Genomic DNA, 17899 nt, shown 5'->3' with positions numbered 1-17899 from the left:
ACTCTTCCAGTTCAGAGCTAGAATCGTCAGGCAGCAGCAAACCCCCCAGATATGTCCTCACCCTCTCCTTCGAGCACTCCCACATGCTCCTACCATGAGCAAAGCTTGGCTCTCCCCTCAGGACAGTTTCCTGAAGCTCTCCCACCGCTGAAACAGGCTCACAGAGCCCCGATGAGACCCAGCCACGGCTGACATCACAGAGCCTGACGCCAGAAGAGGGGAGCCACAGTCTGAAACCCCCACGGCCCAGGGACTGTGAGACCAGGCGGTAGAGGACAGGGACACACTGAGAGGAGACACACTCTGCAACTGTGACCAGCTGGAAAGCAGGAAGCACAGCAAGTGACGCTCCACAAAGACAGCTCCGTGTTCTGAGGTCAGAGGTCAAGTGCCAGGCGACAGGACCATGCAGCATCACTGTGGCAACAGCTGGACGCCTGGGGCCAGGCCCGCCACCTGTCTCCCAGATCACCTCCACACCACCATGCTTAGCAGCTGGAGACCTCATGAGAGCAACTCTGCTTGTCCCAAGGGAGCAGGCTGCCTGTTCTACAAAGTCACTCCCAAAGGGAAACATCCTACGCTGCTCACTCGTCAGCGAACCCTATTGGCTCCTTCTTTAAAACAGGTCCAGAGCCGGCTACTTCTTACAACTCCCCACACCACCACCACCCTCAGCCACCGCCCCCCAGCTGTGTTACTGGTCCCCCTGCCCCTACGGCAGCCTCGCCTCACTACACCCGACTCTTAACACAGCAGCTACAAGAAGTCCTGAAACACTCAAATCAGAGGAGGTGCTTCTTTGCTCAAATCCCTGCGGTGCATTTCCAGGACACTCCAAGCAGACGCCGAAGTCCTGTTGCAGTGGACCTCCCTGTCGCCCCACACCCTCCAGGTCTCATGCATCCTGGCCCCATTCATGTGGTGGCAAGGTGCCACGGGGCCACCACACCCACCTGTCTCACCCCCACGGACAGGGGGCCCCGACTTCCTGAGGTCCTCACTCCAGTGGGATCTCAGGGAGCCCCCAGCACCCCTAGCCCTATTTAAAATCACCACCACTCCTTTTTGTTTTAGCTACAGCACTTACCAAACATGACCCATACCACAGTTTGCTTCACTATTTTATCACTGCTTCCCCAGAGAGAATGAAAGCTCCCAGAGGTCAGGCATTCTCATCTGCTCTCCTTCACAGCTCTCTGCTTAGTGTCTGGGTGCCTGGATACCAGCAGACACTTTGTGAGAGCTGTGGGTCAGTGAGTCTGTAAGGGTAAGAGTCAGGCCTGGGTTCGATCTAACATTTCTAAGTTATGAACTGGTAAACGAGGCACTAGACTGGAGAGGAGATGCTGCCGTGAAGACAAAGATGCATGCAGTCTTAGTAGGATCTATTCTTACTTTGGTAATGAGTCTTTTTTTCCCCTTTCTCTCATTTAGAGGAAAGGAAGTAAAATACATAAATTAAGAGAACTTGTATTCAACATAATTCTATTTAAAGCGCCTGGACTGAGCCCTATTTTCAGGGCTCATAAAATCATAGTTATTTTTTTATATTTCTAATATATACCTCCTAATTTCACCACCACAGAAGATTTTTTATCAATAGGGAGTATATTTGCATGAAACACCAACTTTGAAGAAATGACTAAAACATTCAATTGTAATTCTTAAAACAGAAAACAATCTTATTAAGAACAAAGATCAATTTTTAGAAAACTTTCATGACATTCAACTCCATCTTTTACTAAACTATCTTTTACTGTTTTCCTTTAGCCATTAATCTTTCTCTAAACTAAACAGATTTTTTTCTAAATTAATTACTGCAGAAGGCTCAGATAAAAATAACTATTTATCAAGCTACTTTAGAACAAAGAGGAGAAGCACTTAAGAAGAGCTGACAATTGCAGATAAGGACAATACAAGCACCCTTTGAATGGAAGCCTGTCTACCTGCCAGGCAGACAACATCCATCTGTCAGCCCCGAGAACAAAAATGACATTAAACTGAGCACTTCTTACTGTCATCACACACATAACGTGAACCCAGCTACTAGATCGAGGTGTAAGGCGTGTTGCTTCAGTTAACCCAAAAAAAGCTTTCTTTAAGACAGCACCTTATAATAAGGCTATGCCAGAGTTATTTTGCTAAGGGATCCCCTCCAACCCCGCAAAAAGCTAAATAAAGAGAAGAGGGGTGGGAGTAAACGCATCTACCCCTCGTTTCAGTGCTGAGGCAGCATGGCCCACCAAGCCTTGGAGACTGCTCGGGCAGCTCCCCTCTCCCTGGAACTCAGCACTCGCAGTTCCGCAAAGGCACTGCCGACAGATGCCAGCTCCCTTATGAAGATTTCCCTTTTTGCAGGAACACAGCAAACTAACCACACCATGTCCAAATTCAGTTAACAGGTCCCTTTGGCACACTGACGATAAAGCCATGCTAATCAATGCAAGTCAGTGTCTCAGCTGTTTCGTAGCTCTAATGGTGACGTGTTTTTTTTTTTACTTACCAAGTCCTAAAAGATCAACAGTGGGCTCTGCAGCTTTTTTAGGGCTGGTACTTTTTTTAGGTTCCAATTGCTGGTCTTCTTTCTTCTGCAGCTTTAAAGTAAATAATCAGATTTATTATTTTTTTTTCAAATAAACTGAACAAGACTGTTAAGCCTCAATTAGGCATACTTTTGATAAAGTTAATATAATGTAGCATATGAAGTATAGTATGATAAACCTAGAGCGTTTATTATCATAAACTGGTAAACACAATCACTCAACTTGAAATGATAAACTGGACATATTAGGACCCCAAGACAGTATATACAGAACTTTAATCTTAATGTACTTGTTCTTAAGTATCTAAACCCTCTACGTGAACGCTGCACGCTTCGCAGCAGTACCGCTCCCTGTGCTACCGGGCGGGCCCCAGAGCCTAAGCGCAGAGCACATCTTTCTTCCCCAGGCTGCCAGCACAGGCGGGCACCCCTGGCCCTACTGGAACCCAGATGACACACGGGCAGCACTCGCTCTACTGAGCCCCGCAGACATGCCACTGCTCACAAACCGAAGGTCTTCGGCAACCTGCATGGACCACTTTTCCTGCATCTGCTCACTCTGTGTGTCTGTGTTGCCAACATTTCATCACTACTATATCTGTTATGGTGCTCTGTGATCAGCGACCTCTGATGCTACCCTGGAACTGCTTTGGGGTGAACCACACCCACATAAGGCAGCAATCAATAAACGTGTGTCCTGACTGCTCCACAAATAGACGGCTGCCCATTCCCTCCCTCACCTCGGGCCTCCCTGTTCCCTGAAACACAGCAAGACTGAAACCAGGCCAGTTAGTAACCCTACAGGGGTGTCCAAGTGCTCAAGGAAAGAACAGTCCCACGTCCCTCACTTTAAATTAAAAGCTAGAAACGATTAAGCTCAGTGAGGAAGGAACGTTAAAAGCCAAGACAGGTCAAGAGTAGGGCTTCTGTACCAAGCAGCCAAGTTGTGAATGTAAAACAGAAAGTGTTACTCCAGTGAACATATACATGATAAGAAAACTTATCATGTCTTATTGTTGATCCAGAGAAAGTTTTAGTGGCCTGGACAGAAGATCAAACCAGCTACACCATTCCTTTAACCCAAAGTCTAATCAGAGCAGAGCTTAACCTCCTTTCAACCTTAGAAAGCTGACAAAGGTAGAGAAGCTGCAGAAGAAACCTCTGAAGCCAGCAGAGGCTGGTTCATGAGGTGTCGAGGACAGAGGTCGCCTCCATAATGTAGAAGTGTGAGGTGAAGCAGCAAGTGCTGACATGGCGGCTACAGCAAGTTACCCAGAGCTGCAAAGACAATGCATGAAGGCGGCTACACTGAACAACAGATTTTAATGCAGATCAAATGACCTTCAATCAGAAGATGCATCTAGGACTTTCACAGCTAGAGATGAGAAGTCACTGCCTGGCTGGAAAGCTTCAAACGACAGGCTGACTCTCCTGTTAGGGGCTAATATAGCTGTTGGCTTAAAAGCTGAATGCCCGTTTACCATTCAAAACTCCTGGAGCCCTTAAATTACGCTCAATCTATGCTGCCGGAGCCCTGTAAGTGGAACAAATGGGCTGCATGACAGAATATCTCATAGATGGTGATGCCTCTGTTGAATCTGAAAGCCACTTGAAAAGGATTTGCCATTCTAGACGCCATTAAGAATATTCGTGATTCGTAAGAGGCCCAAATATCAACATTTACAGCAGTCTGGAAGAAGCTGGTGCCAACCCCCATGGATGACTTTGAAGGGTTCAAGACTCTATAAAGGAAGAAGCTGCAGATGCGATAGAAACTGCACAAGAACTGAAACTGGAAGTGGAGCCTGAAGATGTAACTGCATTGCTACAATCCCAGGGTAAAACCCTCACGGAGGAGGAGTTGCTTCTTACAGATGAGCAAAGAAAGCCGTTTCTTGGGATGGAATTTGCTTCTGGTGAGGATGCTATGAAGATCATTGAATGACAACAGAGGATGTAGAATATGACATAAACTTAGTTGACAAACTGTGCTGACGAAACTTCAGCATGTCGTAATCTCACTGTAGGCGGCGGGTCTCACCTCCACGCTGCTGACTGCTGACTGATCCGAGTGGTGGCTGTTGAAAGCTGGAGTGGTTGTGGCAATTTCTTAAAATAAGACAGTGGTGAAGTCCGCCACATCTACTGACTCATCCTTTCACAAACAGTTTCTCTGTGGCCTATGATGGCTGTTTAATGGTATTTTAGCCGCAGTAGAATTTTTAAAACTTGGAGTCATATCTCTAACTACAAGCTGATACTTTGTAAACCCCCTCCCCCAGCACACTTCATCCACTCTCACCCCCATCCTTGCCTCTGGCAACCTCCAATCTGTCCTCTGTGTCCACGAGCTTCCTTGTTTGTTTAGATTCCACACACGAGTGAGGGTATATGTATCTGTCTTTCTCTGACTTAACGTTACTGAACATAATACCCTCACAGTCCATCCATATTGTTATAAACGGTGAGGATTCCTTCCTTTTTATGGCTGAATAAATATTCCATTGAATATACCACCTACCTCTCTTAAGCCAAGAAAATACAACATTCATTCTACCACTCATTCATTTCTCAAACCACTCCTACAAGATCATTTCTTCAACTACCTAAAGAATTCACAGCTTAGTTGTTACATGAGTTTGTTGCTTGATAGCTATACAAATACATAAATTTCTAAGAATATATATCTCCTCTTACTTGTTTTTGGTCACTACTGTCTCTCTCAGAGTATTTTTTTTACTAACTAGCCTACTGTAATAGATATCAATTCTTTAATAACCTTATCAAACACATAATTATCAGCCTGTAACTATATATAATTCTAAGAAATTTAACATAATCCATTTCACATTCTCTTTTTCAACATCCAACACAGGTTTAAGACACACCCTGCTTATTAGCAAAATAATTTCAAAGAAAACACAGTCTACAATAACAAAATAAGCAATTCTTTTCAATTGAATACTTAAACCGCTATACCTTCCTTCTCTGTTTTTGTTTTTTAACTGGACAACCTGTGTTACTACAAACACAGTTCCCCTTCAGCCTGGGGAACTGGGGACTGAGCGGCCACAAGCACACAGACGTCCAAGCTCCCGGGACAGGCCTGCCCGGGGCACAGCCCTGCCGCGATGCTCTGGGTATTATACCTACCAGTATCGTATGCTTGTTGTTATGGTTTAGTCACCAAGTCGTGTCTGTCTTTGCAACCCCATGGACTGAAGCCTGCCAGGCTCCTCTGTCCACGACTTTTCAGGCAAGAACACTGGAGTGGGTTGCCATTTCCTCTTCCAGGGGATCTTCCCCGCAGGGACTGAACCCATGTTTCCTTTGTTTCCTGCACTAGAGGCAGATTCTTTACCTGCTAAATCATCAGGGATATAAAACTGAGATATGTGAAATACAGCTACCATATAAAGTATAGTTTCTTAAAGCCAAATTTTAGAAGACCAAAGAAGGAAATGGAGAAGGAAATGGCAACCCACTCCAGTGTTCCTGCCTGGAGAATCCCAGGGACGGGGAAGCCTGGTGGGCTGCCGTCTATGGGGTGGCACAGAGTCAGACACGACTGAAGCGACTTTGCAGCAAGAAGGAAAATGCTATTGTCTTGTTAGAATTTGGGGCTGGCAAAGAACACAGTGTGAGAACAGTAAGCACGAGCTTGACAAGCACGAGTTTCCTCCTGAACTGTCTCCCTGTCGATGTTCCACACTCAGCTTAAACACACCAAGCAGTATGTACAGAAGCGTTCCACTTCGAATTCTCCTGCATATCATATGTGGAATTTGCCTTTTCATAAATGAAGAATGAAGCTGGCTGTCAAAGAACAAAAGTAGGCAATCTATAATTTATTAAACAAACTTTCCTAATAAACAAGAACACAGGTTTACTTAGACAAAGCAATTTTATAAAATGTAATTTCCTTAGATTCATACTGAGCAAATGTCTCATTCAAATGATTAAAATCTGTATTAGCAGAGGAATCTGTATTCACAAAGGCCTCACCAGGCTGATCTTCTGTAGCTCATAAAGCCACCCCATAGAAGGGAACTGAGCCAAAACCACATGGTTCCCAGCTCCTACACTCACCACCATTCCTACCCTACGATGCAACAGAAGCAAGAGCTCAGCCTCTGGAAGGCGATGCACTCTGCTTAGTTGAGCAACTAACGTAAATAGTAGTGTCAATACATAAGAATAGGGAAGCTATACAACTTTTTAAGGTCTAGACGTAATTATTAGAATTCTTCTTTGAAAACGATTCTCTCCAATCATGCCTTAGCTAGTCTGTCTATAATCAATGTCCTTTAACACTCACAGACTCACACAGGTAGATGAGACAACACACTGTTCAACGCTCTCATTTTAAAGTGATACACAGGCAGTGGTACTTACCTGCGGTCTGCAGGGAAGACAGGAAGGCGTATGAAAGTAGGAACTGAAAGGCACCCGAGGAAGAAAAGCAAGTATGGGAAAGACAGCAGGCCTACCCGCCTAACCCGGAGGCCGAGTGTATGGAGGCGACAAAAGGCGAAACTGAGAAAGTGGGGCCACACTGTGCAAGGACCTGAACAACCCACGAGAGCTAGGAACTAGATGAATTTTCCAGGTGAGTTGCAAAAGCAAAGCTACTCCTGGGTGGTGCGCCAGGCACAGGAGCGGCCCTGCTAAAGGAGAAGGCGACCACCGCCACCTTGGGCAAGGGCTGTGTGGCTGAGACACAGACAGACCAACGCCCGGGAAGACAGCCCCGAACCTGCCACCTCCCCACAGCCCAAAACCTGAACACTCCCTAACAAGCTGCTCAACAACAGGCCGTTCCCAGAATACTCTTTCATCTCAGAGCCTTACGAAATCCCAACAGCGGGATTTAAGCTTTACTTCAATTTTTAGTAAAAATTTATGAATGGTAAGCTACTCCAAGCTGTTAGATTGTATGACATCATATATTCCAAAGCAGAAACAGAATTCAGACTGGGTCATCCATGTTGTTCACACATTAAAGTGCCTCAGTGGCATGGTATCAGTAATAACACAAGTCACTCTCTGGCATTCCTACTATATTCTGATAAATAAACATATGTTTGTATGTGTGTGCTTTCACAATCAAATTACATACAACCTGAGAATTAATCTTGCACATGACTGCTGCTTATTACCCCAATCTTACTGTTTTATTATTTAGAATCTTGTTAAATTTTCTTTTTTCTTTACCATTCTTTATAGATTTTTTTCACATTAAGGCTGTCCTTACTTAGTGTACTCCGCTTCTGAATTTTATATTCTTTCTTAAATTTTGTTTTTAGAGTTCAATTTAGAACTGTAACCTATATTTGATTGTGTGCCCCCACTCATATGGACATCTTTTAGTAAATGGCTCTCATGGCCTAGGGACACTATAATACAATCTCAAAAAAACTTCCCTGGGCTGGATAAGTAGCAAAAATTTATATAAATTTCAAAACAAGACAGAGCTTTAGACAACATTTACTCAAGCCACTATGTGACACTGGAAGCATCGCTGGGACATCTCACCTATGGGGCCGCTCTTGGTAAAAAATCCCAGTACTGTGGATTCAGTGGACACGATGGTACAGCACATTTTACATGCAGAAAATCTAAACATTAGAAAGGTTCTCTTCAGGCAGCCTGTCCCATCTACTCACTTATCCCTGTTCTCCACAACACTGCCACTCAGCAGAGGAATGAAGAGTGAACACCCCTCAGCAGCCCCAGCAGACCACTTTTTCCCACCCAGCTCTCTGCCACCTAAAATCCTCTGAGGTCGTCTTTTGTGCCATTATATTCAGGGCACTTTCAGGTCCAGCTCATTCATTTCAGAATTGTATTGTTCTCCAAGTCTGGGTCAGTCTCCTGTGGGGTCACTGCTCCTTTCTCCTGGGTCCTGGTAGGCACAAGGTTCTGTCTGTGCCCTCTAAGACTCTTTCCCAGCTGTGTAAGCTCTGGCAGCTCTATGGCGGGGTTAATGGCAACCTCCTCCAAGACAGCTTATGCCATACCCAGGTCTGCTGCACCCAGAGCCCCTGCTGCAGGCCACTGCTGACCCGGACCTCCGCAGGAGACACTCCAACACTCAAAGGCAGGTCTGGCTCAGTCTCTGAGGGTTCTCCTGATGAGCACAAGGTTTTGCTTGAGCCATCTGAGTATCTCTGGTCGGTATGGGGTTGGATTCTAAATGCGATTTTGCCCCTCCTACCGTCTTTTTGGGGCTTTTCCTTTGCCCCTGGATGTGGGGTATCTTTTTTTGGTGGGATCCAACATTCTCCTGTCGACGGCTGCTCAGCAGCGAGTTGTAACTCTGGAGTTTTTGCAGGAGAAGAGCGCATGTCCTTCTGTTCCGCCATCAAGCAAGAATACTGACGTGGTTTACCACTGCCATTTCCAGAGGACAACATTTTGTTAGAACTCACCACCATACCTGGTTGTGGACTTTCTCTCTGCTACTTTCTTCCACCCAAGACGACCTGAAATGTTGCCACTTCTTTAAATCCAAGACTACAGACACTTTCCCTTTTTTAAGGACTGGTATTGTGGACAGTGTATGGTTTTCAGTAATACAGCAACATTTGCTATGTGTATAGTAACAGCATGTCAATTACTTTCAATGATTTGTAAAAGTTCTGTCTGGAGAAATCAAACTAAACATAAAATCGCCAAAGCTCTGGTGGTGTCATAGGTGTTGATACAGTCATTAGTCAGCAATACTGACTGCAGTATACTCTTGATGGAAGTCAAAACGAGTGCAAAAGCTGGCTTAAAACTCAACATTCAAAAAACCAAGATCATGGCATCTGGTCCCATCACTTCATGGGAAATAGATGGGGAAACAGTGAGAGACTTTATTTTTGGGGGCTCCAAAATCACTGCAGATGGTGACTGCAGCCATGAAATTAAAAGACACTTGCTCCTTGGAAGAAAAGCTATGACCAACCTAGACAGAATATTAAAAAGCAGAGACATTACTTTGCCAACAAAGGTCCATCTAGTCAAAGCTATGGCTTTTCCAGTAGTCATGTATGGATGTGAGAGTTGGACTATAAAGAAAGCTGACTGCTGAAGAATTGATGTTTTTGAACTGTGGTGTTGCAGAAGACTCTTGAGAATCCCTTGGACTGCAAGGAGATCCAACCAGTCCATCCTAAGGGAAATCAGTCCTGAATATTCACTGGAAGGACTGATGCTGAAGTTGAAACTCTAATACTTTGGCCACCTGATGGGAAGAACTGACTCATTGGAAAAGACCCTGATGCTGGGAAAAATTGAAGGTAGGAGTAGAAAGGGACAACAGAGGATGAGATGTTTGGATGGCATCACCAACTCAATGGACATGGGTTTGAGCAAGGTCTGGGTGCTGATGATGGACAGGGAACCCTGGCATGCTGCAGTCCATGGGGTCGCAAAGAGTTGGACACGACTGAGTGACTGAACTGAACTGATTATTACCTAATCTGCTGGTATTTTGTGTTTAAGATTTCCAGAGGAACTGATTCTGTCACGTAATAGTTTAACTAATGAATCTCTGTTGCCCTGTCATTTGAAAATGTGAACAATATGACAGTGATACATGCAGTTAATAAAAACGGTGAAGAGAATGAAGTCTGAGACTGAGACTGCAGAATTAATCATGCTCCATCAACACTGACTTCACTTCTCTCTCTGGGCTCCTCTGGGCACAGCTGTCCACTCAGAACCTGTTTACCAGGCCCCACTGCCTACATTTGGACCAGAAGGAGATTTGAAAATTGCGACCACTAAGCTTAGGCTGACACAGACTGTTCTTAGGTAATCTAAGGTAACTAGTGAATGTGGCTGACACTCTGAAGAAAGGAGCAAATTAAAAAGAGAACTCCGTCTACATTCTGCACAGAATTCACGCCAAGCTCAATGGTACAAGCACTCATAACCCACTTACATTTTCCTTCTAAAGTTCTGGGCATCTGCCTCTCTCTAAACCCTTGGCTCCTGTCTTAGGTCTCAGTCTGGACAGCATCTCAAAGAGTGGTCTACATGCTTCACACGCCAGGCCTGCCAAGGCTCTCACTGCTCCACACAAACACCGAGTACCTACGCAAGTAAGTTCCCTTAAAATACTGTGCAGGAGTTTTTGTGAGGATTAAAATAACATATAGTCTTTTTCATAGAGCTGGTATATAATAGGTGCTTCAAAACTGGCAGCTGGTGGTGGCTGTGGAGCTACCTTTTAGAAATCCCTGCCAGAATCATAAGTATTAGGGACACAAAAATGAGTAAAACGTGATTCCTAAGCTTAAAAAGAATTCATTCTAGTGAAGCAAACGGACGCAGACCTAACTGCAGTTCGGTGTGGCCCAGCGCGGTGATGGAGGAAGAGCTCGGCGGGGGGCCCCAGCGCAGGGCTCAGCCGTGTCTGAGCACCGTCCTACGACGGGCGGCCCTATGGCCCGGCTGCCTGGGACACCCCCACTCAGTGCCTGGGGGTCCAACGTCAGCTTCCACCCGTAAAAGGACCCAGTTTGGAATACCCACACCGATTTCTTATCCCTGTATGCACAGTAGTTTGGAGGTTTGCAGGGAAGGGAAAAGAGGATAGTTTTTTTTTTTGTAATTCACCACTTACTGATTACAGCAAAAGTAGGAAAGAAAGGACAATTAAACGGGACCCGCTGAAAGGGCCAGCCCTCAACCATCACACCTGCACACACCTGGGGGCCTGGTGCCAAAGCCTCCAGCCCCCTGCTTCTGGACTGGGTTACCCTCACCACAACCTGCTGAACGTCAGCCCTCGACACCAGGGTTTGGAAGGAAAGGAGGGAGGGAAAGGAAAGCATTAACCAACACCCACACCTCAAACCCAGCCTGGACCCTTTCCAGCTGTGTGGAACAGTCAACAGGTCACTAACATCTCTGAGCAGCTACAGCCTGCACAGCCCACCGAGAGCCCACACAGGCTTAACACTCAGATGCTCTATCTGGAAATTCACCATCTTCTCTTTGAATGTGATTCTGCAAACACAACGGGACAAGAGATTGCAGGCTGATCTCGGGAGAGGCCGTGTGCGGCCCCTCGGGTGGCTCCTCGCGGCCCTGTTTCACCGGGGCACAGAACGCCACCCCGGGCCCCCTCGTGGGATGAGTACAAGGCACACGGAGAGGCGGGCCTGACACCCCGGGGCTGTGATGTCACCTCTTAAAGCACACCGCGGCAAGGGCATGATTCTAGACACAAGACAGGCCCAGAACTCCTTTCTCGCCTCTGCCAAGGACCTCCCATGGTCCCCTCCCCTCTCAGTCTCCTCACAGAATATGCGTGTATCGAGAAGGGAAGCAAGAAAGAACAGCATAGCCGCTTCTGTGCACTGTTCCCAACAGGCTGCAACTCGGGACCCTGTGCCACAGTGCCGGCCCCTGGACACAGGTCTACTCCAACAACACACGGGACTACAAGGAACTAAAGCAAGTCACAGGGCAGACCACAGGGTCTCCCCAACCCTCACCCAAACTGGAGAGAGAGGAGAATACAGAGAATCGTAACTCACAAGAGTTGAAACCAGCACCAGGGTAGAGCTGGGGCCCAGGACAGGCTACCCCAAAATATGCCTCAATGACATACTGATTATTCTAAATCAACGCTGTGTGAGAAATAGCAGTGGGGGGTGAGGGGGGAGAGAATAAAGACTCCTGACCCCTCTGATCTTCCGCTGTGCACCGGAAAGCAGGAAATGAGTCTCCTGTGTGCAGGTGTCCTCCCTAACTGGGAGGAGAGAAAGCCACAGGAACACAATGACACGGGGAAGGGAAACAGCCCACTGCAGTGCCCCTGACCGTCCAGTCCCACCTACAATGGGGAGCCCGAGGCACTTGCACAGTGCACAGCCCAGGGATGCAGCCTCGCCCAAAGACGAGACCTAACCACAGTCTCCAGAACGCTGCCCCGCCCCACAGCCCCCACCTGTTACCACAGGCCCGCAGGAACCACAAGACTGGGGTTCCTTGGCCAGTACATCACTTGCATTCAGCGTCAGAAAAAATGAGGCCTACAAAGAGGCAAAAAACACAGTCTGAAAAGATACACTAGGCATCAGAACCAGACTCAGATACAGCAGGGATGAGGAATTATCAGACTGAATTTAAAACTATATTTACTATGCTAAGGGCTCTAACGGAAAAAGTAGATGGCATGCCAAGAACAGACAGGTAATGTAAGCAGACAAATGGAAATTTAAGAACCCAAAAATGGCAGATTGAAAACATGTAACAGAAATAAAGAATGCCTTTAATGGGCTTAGCAGCAGCAGACTGAACATGACTGAGGAAAGGACCTCTGAGCTTAAGCGTACATCAACAGAAACTTCCAATGTGAAAAAGACTGGGGCGGGGAGAGGACTACATCTAAGTGGGACGACTATAAAAGATGCAATCTGCACACACTGGGGACCACCAGAAGGAAAAGAAAGAGGGAAACAGGAGTGGGAGAGACATCTGAAGCCACACTGACAGAATTTCCCCAGATTAATGCTGGATATCCAACTGCAGATCCAGGAAGGCCAGGGAACACCGAGCAAGATACACGCTAAAAACAACTATGCCGAGGCACGTCATTTTCAAAGCACATAAAATCAAACACAGAGAAAAACTCCTGAAAGAAGCCAGAGGGAGGAAACAAAACCTATTAAAAAAGAACAAAGAGAAGAATTACATCTAACTGCTCCCTAGGAACCTTGCAAGCAAGAAAGACACCCAACTCAAATATCAAATATTTAAACTGTTGGAAGAAAAAACCCCATAAACTTAGAATTCTTTATCCTGTGAAATTATCCTTGAAAAGTAAAGACTTTCTCAGACAAACAAGGATTGAGGGAATTTGTTGCCAGCAGACTTGCCGTGCAAGAAATGATAAAAGAAACTCTCTAGAATGAATGAAAATGATGGAGATCAGAAACTCAGAACTACATAAAGGGAGAAAATCAGAGGATGAACAAGAGAGGATAAAATAGGATAATTATTACAGCACTGCCTTGTGAACTATAAAAATGAAAATACATTATAAACATTTGAGATTTAAATGGTACAATTATAACCTGACTCTTTCGACTCTTTGTTGCTGGCTTTATGTATCTTCACGTCACCAGGTACTAGGGGGGAACACAGGATCACCAGCCACGCTCCAGTGGCACGACACTAACGTCAGCCTCCTCTATCAGATACCATGTACTGTCTCAAGATTTCCTTCACAGGCAGACTGTGAGCTCTCTAGAAATTACAGCAACTTATCACTAACTAATGGCAACCCACTCCAGTATTCCTGCCTGGAGAATCCCAGGGATGGAGGAGCCTGGTAGGCTACAGTCCATGGGGTCGCAAAGAGTCGGACACGACTGAGCGACTTCACTTCACTTCTTCTTCATCACTAACTCACAGGAAACCCAGAGGTTTGCATCCTTTCACTGTTTGCATTAAGATGATACATTCAGTCTACAGCAGAAACGGAAATTCAGCACCAGAAACCATTCACTCGGTTCTCAAACACAGATGTAGTGTTTCTCTATTCAAGGTTCTTGGTTTTAATAAAGTAAAATACCCGTTAATAAAATGAAATCACTGTTAGCAAAGAACAGAACTGATATTCTGTAGGTACTTTCAGAATGATACTTTATATATTAGCAAGATAACATTATCTGATATTTATTATGTCAAATTCTTGTTAAAGTATTCTAGTAATCTGGTAAGAAATCCAACCATAGATAGAGTTTCACGTTACTATAGCCAACACAACCACAACTAACAACTATGTATTAAGTTCACATGCAGTAAAGCCATGTTCTAATTTTTTTACTTTTATTAGTTAGCGATAAGATCTTAGAGTCACCTTTACACCTAAGGGTTTGGAGACTGCTCTTTTGGACAAAACACAGTGAGCCAAGCTGCCTTCTTGCCACTAAGTTACTAACGTCATCCCGCCCTACAACACACACTGCCGCAATGCCTAAGGTCATCCGCCCTACTACACGCTGCTGCAATGCCTAACGTCATCCCGCCCTATTACACACTGCTATAATTAGTTCTCCCCTCTGCTCCCCACACCCACCTGCCAACCCAAGCTGCCTGTTTCCTTTTCTCCTAGATGACGGAAATCCTCTCTCTTTGGCATCTGGCTGTGGCTACTTCAGAATAACACAATGCTTGTCTTTCAACACTTCACTTCCAAGCTTTATATCTTCTTTTAAACCAGAGGAAAGACAGATAACCCCAATCTCCTATCTCACTGTTCTGCCAGAGAAATGTGGGCCCTCGGTTTAGTGCCACTACACAGGGAGGGATGCGAGGAAAAACTTTCAAGGCAACACACCATACAAGTTATCAGGTATTTTACCAACAAACGATGAAAGATTATTGGGTATGAAAAATTACTGCTCCAGTTCCAAAGGGAGAGACCCAAACTAAAGCTGCAAAGGATCCCCAGCAGGCGGGGGTAACCGACAGAAACGACCGCCTGCACCGCTGCACATGCACGGCCCCCGTGCTCCAGGTCCCCGTGACCGACAGCACCTCACCACTGGCAGGGCGTCAGGCCAGGAGCCCGGGCAGCGCTTCCAGACCGTCTCATCACACTCGGTCCCCAGGTGCTTGCGTCCTTACCAGCCTTGGGCAAATAAAACCAAACACGGGCCCTAAATACCTCGTCTCTACAGAACGCCTGGGTGGGTGTATGTACAGCTGGGTGTCCCTAAGGCCTCGTGACACATTTCCACACAGCCTACCAGCAGTGCACCAGAATCTGAGTGCAGGAAAACTCCTTTTAAAGTGGCAAAGCCCCTGTAAGTATTCTAAGATTATTAAAGACAAATTAGTTTAGCTGTTAGTACCATATTAACTAACCCTCTTAGCACTGCAAATTTATTAACAATTCATTCACTAGCAACTCTTCAGTATAATAGCTACAGATACTACTTTTTAAAAATATCTTCTATAGTCTGGCTAAATACTTTCCAGTATTACAAAGGTGGTTTTACCTTTTTCCCTTATTTTAAAAAAGACTACCCCGTGGTGGGTAATTAAAAGTATCAGTTCAGTTCAAACGCTCAGTCGTGTGCGACTCTTCGTGACCCCAAGGAGTGCCCCATGGCGGGTACTTAAAAGTATTAGTTGGAGGGAAAAGCATCCTGAACACGACGCTGTTTACATGCTCCCTGCAGGCTCACTGGTCAGTTATGTGTTTAAGCACCTCTGAGGCCTTGGTCCATCCAACACTCACTGGGCGGTCAAGTGATGTGACAAGGAGCTGTCTGCGCCACAAGCAAGGCCGACAGCGGAGAGTGCAACTCGGCTCTAGTCTGAAGGTCCAGTGCCCTTCTTCCCTCAGCCCCCCCACTCCCCTGAACCACCGTGTCCACTTCCCACGCAGCCTCCCCACCAGCCCATCATAAAGAGGGCCATTTCTACATCATCGTTTTCCACAACAAATGCTGGCTCTACCAACAGGCATTCACTCAATAATCAAGCCTCAGCATAGGTGCTCAGCGACGTCTGAGGCAATGACACACTACAGTCTGCATTGTGGGGATGTGTGGAGGAGGTACAGAGGAGGGAAACAAATAAACCACAAGTGAAGCAGCAGGCAGTGTTCAGGGCCACTGCTGCTGCTCAGTCACTAGGCTGCGTCCGACTCTTTGTGACCCCAAGGACCACAGCACGCCAGACCTCCCTGTGCATCACCACCTCCCGGAGCTCGCTCAAACTCACATTCATTGAGTCGGTGATGCCATCCAACCATCTCACCTGTCGTCCCCATCTCCTCCCACATTCAATCTTTACCAGCATTAGGGTCTTTTCCAATTAGTCAGCCCTTCCCATCAGGTGGCCAAAGTACTGGAGCTTCAGCTTCAGCATCAGTCCTTCCAATGAATATTCAAGACTGATTTCCTTTAGGAGGGACTGGTTGGATCTCCTTGCAGTCCAAGGGACTCTCAAGCGTCTTCTCCAACACCACAGTTCAAAGGTACCAATTCTTCGGCGCTCAGCTTTCTTTATAGTCCAACTCTCACATCAGTACACAACTACTGGAAAAATCAGCTCCGACTAGATGGACCTTTGTCGGCAAAGGGATTTTTCTGCTTTTTAATATGCTGTCTAGGTTGGTCATAGCTTTTCTTTCAAGGAGCAAGCGTCTTTTAATTTCAAGACTGCAGTCACCAGCCACGGTGATTTTGAAGCCCAGAAAATAACATCTGCTACTGTTCTCACTTTTCCCCATCTATCTGCCATGAAGTGGTGGGACCAGATACCATGATCTTCATTTTTGAATGCTGAGTTTTAAGCCAGCTTTTTCACTCTCCTTTTTCACTCTCATCAAGACGCTCTTTAGTTCCTCTTTGCTTTCTGCCATTACAGTGGTATCATCTGCATATCTGAGGTTGTTGACATTTGTCCTGGCAATCTTGATTCCAGCTTGTGCTTCATCCAGCCCGGCATTTCACATGATGTACTCTGCATGTAAGTTAAACAAGCAGAGTAACAATATACAGTCTTGACGTACTCCTTTCACAATTTGCAACCAGTCTATTGTTCCACATCCAGTTCTAACTGTTGCTTCTTGACCTGCATACAAGTTCCTTAAGAAACAGGTAAAGTGGTCTGTTATTCCCATCTCTTTAAGAATTTTCCACAGTTTGTTGTGATCCACAGTCAAAAGCTTTAGTGCAGTCAATGAAGCAGAAGTAGACGTTCTTCTGGAATTCTCTTGCATAGGTGTCAGGGGGTAAGTTAAAATAAGGCATCACAGTCAAGAATGACTAGAGACCTCTGAATACTTTGAATTAGGTGCTCAGGGTAGGCCTGTGTCTAAGGTGCTGTTTAAAGTAAACTGAAAAAAAATAAATAAATAAAAAATAAAGTAAACTGAACGACCAGAAGGCAGCACCCAGGAGAAGATGTGGGAAAGCATCCCAGGCAGGGGAAGGTGGAGACAGGCTGTTCTGGGGACACAGCATGGGGGTGGCTGAGGCAGAGTGAGGACAGGAGGGGAGATCGGATGTGAGACATGTGTGGGGACCACAGAGGGCAAGGCTTGAGGAGCTGATACCATTCTGTGCACAACAGAATAAATGGGACATGATCCCATTTATCTTCAAAAAGACAGCTCAGAGGAAAAGGGCAGTGCACTCGAAGGGAAAGGGGGTGCGCTCATGAGGAAAGGGGGCATGCCCGGGGGGAAAGGGGGAGCGCTTGGGGGAAAAGGGAGAGCGCTCGGGGGAAAACGGGGTGCGCTCGGGGGGGAGGGAAGGGGGGTGTGCTTGGGGGGAAAGGGGGCGCGCTTAGAGGGGAAGGAGGAGCACTCGGGGGTGGGGGAAGGGAGTG

General features: G+C 46.2%; 1 protein-coding gene across 5 annotated transcripts in view; it reads right to left on the bottom strand.

Moving 5' to 3' along the window:
* The window catches only part of SMAP1 (small ArfGAP 1), a 187806-nt gene that overhangs the window by 28701 nt on the left and 141206 nt on the right, over positions 1–17899 (bottom strand). For all 5 annotated transcript variants that reach the window (XM_055534776.1, XM_055534778.1, XM_055534777.1 and 2 more), the window contains one exon: positions 2507–2597. In XM_055534776.1, coding sequence (XP_055390751.1) covers positions 2507–2597 — 91 coding nt within the window. The remainder of the gene's footprint in view (positions 1–2506; positions 2598–17899) is intronic.

This window comes from Bubalus kerabau, chromosome 9, assembly GCF_029407905.1.
Source record: "Bubalus kerabau isolate K-KA32 ecotype Philippines breed swamp buffalo chromosome 9, PCC_UOA_SB_1v2, whole genome shotgun sequence".
Classification (NCBI taxonomy): domain Eukaryota; kingdom Metazoa; phylum Chordata; class Mammalia; order Artiodactyla; family Bovidae; genus Bubalus; species Bubalus kerabau.
The sequence above is the reverse complement of the archived record's forward strand: the minus strand, read 5'-3'. Positions and strand labels throughout refer to the sequence as shown.